This window comes from Cyprinodon variegatus, unplaced genomic scaffold, assembly GCF_000732505.1.
Source record: "Cyprinodon variegatus isolate N-32 unplaced genomic scaffold, C_variegatus-1.0 Scaffold834, whole genome shotgun sequence".
Lineage (NCBI taxonomy): Eukaryota > Metazoa > Chordata > Actinopteri > Cyprinodontiformes > Cyprinodontidae > Cyprinodon > Cyprinodon variegatus.
In genome coordinates this window covers 216,714-219,616 of record NW_015151287.1, presented here as the reverse complement: position 1 = coordinate 219,616, position 2,903 = coordinate 216,714, and the positions used below count along the sequence as shown (strand labels likewise).

The 2,903-nt window shown below is 49.1% G+C and overlaps 1 protein-coding gene across 1 annotated transcript in view; it reads left to right on the top strand.

Annotated features, from left to right (window-relative positions):
• Positions 1 to 870: 870 nt before the first annotated feature.
• LOC107099055 (ras-related protein Rab-17-like) overlaps positions 871 to 2,903 on the top strand; it is a 3,840-nt gene continuing 1,807 nt past the window's right edge. Inside the window, exons 1-3 of the mRNA XM_015396998.1 lie at positions 871 to 1,161; positions 2,215 to 2,366; positions 2,436 to 2,561. Of these exons, the coding sequence (XP_015252484.1) occupies positions 990 to 1,161; positions 2,215 to 2,366; positions 2,436 to 2,561 (450 nt within the window). The 5' untranslated portion in view covers positions 871 to 989. The remainder of the gene's footprint in view (positions 1,162 to 2,214; positions 2,367 to 2,435; positions 2,562 to 2,903) is intronic.

The following is a 2,903-nucleotide window of genomic DNA, read 5'->3' as shown; positions in this document are numbered from 1 at the left end:
AAAACCAGTTCAGAACCAGGACCAGTTCAAAACCAAAACCAGTTCAGAACCAGAACCAGTGCCTTTTACTGAGCGGTCAGGGAGGAGAGCACAGAGGTTCGGAACCAGGAGAACTTTCTATAGAAACCAAAAACAATGAGAAAACAGGCCTGAGGGCAACAATGTGAAGTAAAGCAGCAGAGAGATGAAGATGGTCTTCATGTTCTCCAGCAGCTGAAGCCTACAGCAGCTTCAGAGTTCAGGAAGAGCGATGAGTGATTGATTATTTTCTATTTCATTCTGGTTTATCAGGGAACAACAGAAAGGAGCCAAGATAGGATTCAAATATTTCTATTTTGATCAGAAGTGCTTTGAATCATCTAAGGACTTTATATAACAAATGATTTTAAAAACAGATGTTCTGGAATTTGTTAAATAACCCATCCTGATCCAGTTCTGGTTCTGGTTCTGGTTCTGGTTCTAGTTCTAGTTCTGGTTCTGGCTCTAGTTCTGGTTCTGGTTCTGGCTCTAGTTCTAGTTCTGGTTCTAGTTCTAGTTCTGGTTCTGGTTCTAGTTCTGGTTCTGGTTCTGGTTCTAGTTCGGATTTGGTCTGTGTTTGTATCTTGGACTAGAACCAGAACTAAATCCTCGCGCCCTGTTTCCGCTGGGACAGTTTCTGCTGCCCCCCTGTGTTCAGACGGTGTAACTGCAGCAGCTCAGCACCGACCTGCTGCAGCCTGAAGGGAACCTCTGAGCAGCTCAGAAGGTCCCGGTGTGTCTGAGATGCTCCCAGAGGTGGAAGGAGGATCTGGAGCGGACCTTCTGGGTCCAGATGTTCCTCAGCCTGAGCCAGGCTGCAGCAGGAAGTGAGGTCACTTTATTCCTCCTGCAGACTGAACTTTGACTTTACTTTCATTTTCTGGGTGAGGAAGACAGACTCAGAGCAAATAAACCCAGAGCGACTGGTTCTGCTGGGTCCGCTCCATTCAGGGTCGGATCCTCCTCCTCTGATGGGGGAACCTCTGCTGAAGGTGACCCAGAAGGCTGGTGATTCTGTGAGCGGACCGGTCCGGACCCTCAGGGTGAAGATGGTTCTGCTGGGAAGCTCTGGAGTCGGAAAGTCCAGCCTGGCTTTGAGATTCGGAGAGGATCGCTTCAGGAACACGTCTCCCACTGTGGGCTGTGAGTCTCTGAGCAGAACTGAACCAGAACCTCTGCTTTTCATTGTTATGGGTTCTGCTGAACCGGGTCGGTTAGAACAGGTTCATTAAATAAGATCTGAAGCCAGCAGAGATGTTGGGTCTGAGTTCTGCTGGAGTCCAGGTTCATTCGACAAGGAGAGAAAAGCAGGTTAGAACCAAAGGTCAGCAATTAGTGACTGATTTCCAGACAGAACCGATCCGATTGGCTCTGCTTCCTGATGTTTCTAGGTGTGCTGGGAACTCTGGGCCTTCAGAGGTTCCCCTCACAGTACCGTAGAACCCTGCTGAGGTCCATGTGTTTGGTTCTGGTCCACAGTCCCGGCCCGGGAGTTTAAGATAGAATAGAAAATCCCTTTATTGTCCCACAGTGAGGAAACATGGTGTTACAGCAGCAAAGGTTATAGCAGAAGAGGGTGGACCTTAGAAAAGAGAATAAAAATAAAAGATAGGAAAATAAAACAAATAGACTATTGTGCTGCAGAATGTTTTTACAATATAAATACTCTATCTGCAGAATAAATAACCAATAAACTGCTCATTTTAAAGTCATTGTTCCAGTAGTTTGAAAATAGCAGCTTAATCAGAGACGTGCAGAATGACAGCAGCAGGTTATTTAACTGACTGAGGTAGAAACTGAGCAGAATCAGCATGAATGGAAGAACTGGTTGAGGTTACTGGGAACAGTGGTGGTTCTAGAGTCTTCCAGCTGCTGGGAGGAAGGATCTGTGATAACGCTCCCTGGTGCATTTAAGGTGCAGCAGTCTGTCACTGAAGGAGCTGTCCAGTTCAGCACCAGCTGAACCAGCATGGTTCAGCTGGTGCTGAACTGGACAACAGACCGACCCTCATTTAGTGAGGGTCGGTCTGTTTCCTGCTCTGAGTCCAGAGGGCATCCAATCACAGCTGGCCTTCCTGATCAGCTGATCCAGCCGCTTCCTCTCAGCTACAGATGAGCCGCTGCTCCATAGAAGATGGCTGATGCCGTCAGCAGCTGATCCTTAGTGTCTGTGTTCTGATTGGTGGCTTCCTCCAGGTGCCTACCTGACCCAGCTGGTCCACCTGAGAGATGTCTCGCTCCGCTTTGAGATCTGGGACACGGCAGGGCAGGAGAAGTACCACAGCGTGACGCCGCTGTACTACAGAGGAGCCCACGCCGCCCTGGTGGTCTATGACATCAGCAGCAGGGTGAGAGCCGCAGACGCCCCGCTGAGGAAACATCTCAGCCTGCTTCACCTCCTCCTCCTCCTCCTGCAGGACACCTTCATCAGAGCCCAGCTATGGATCCAAGAGCTGGAGAAGCAGTACATCCCAGGATCCACCGTCCTCTGGCTCGTAGGCAACAAGGCAGACCGGGATCAGAACCGGCAGGTTTCAACTCAGGTAGGAGTTCAACATTCATCAGTGTGATGGCGGTGGGGAAGAAGCTGCTGCAGAACCTGCTGGTCCCTCATTGGGTTAGGGAGAACAGTCTATGGTGGGGGGGTGAGAGGAGTCATTGATGATGTCACAGGCTCATGACATCATCAATGACCCCTCACACTACATCTCCAAAAGAAGTGGACCAGAACCAAAGAAGGGAAATATCCATAAAATCTGGAGAACCTTTGATGAAAAACCTAAAGTTCAGCTGATCTGGTGTCAATAAATGACCAGCTGATTGCATCGACTCATTGACTCTTCAGCAATCCCTCACACTAAGCATGCTTGTAGCGACAGTGGAGA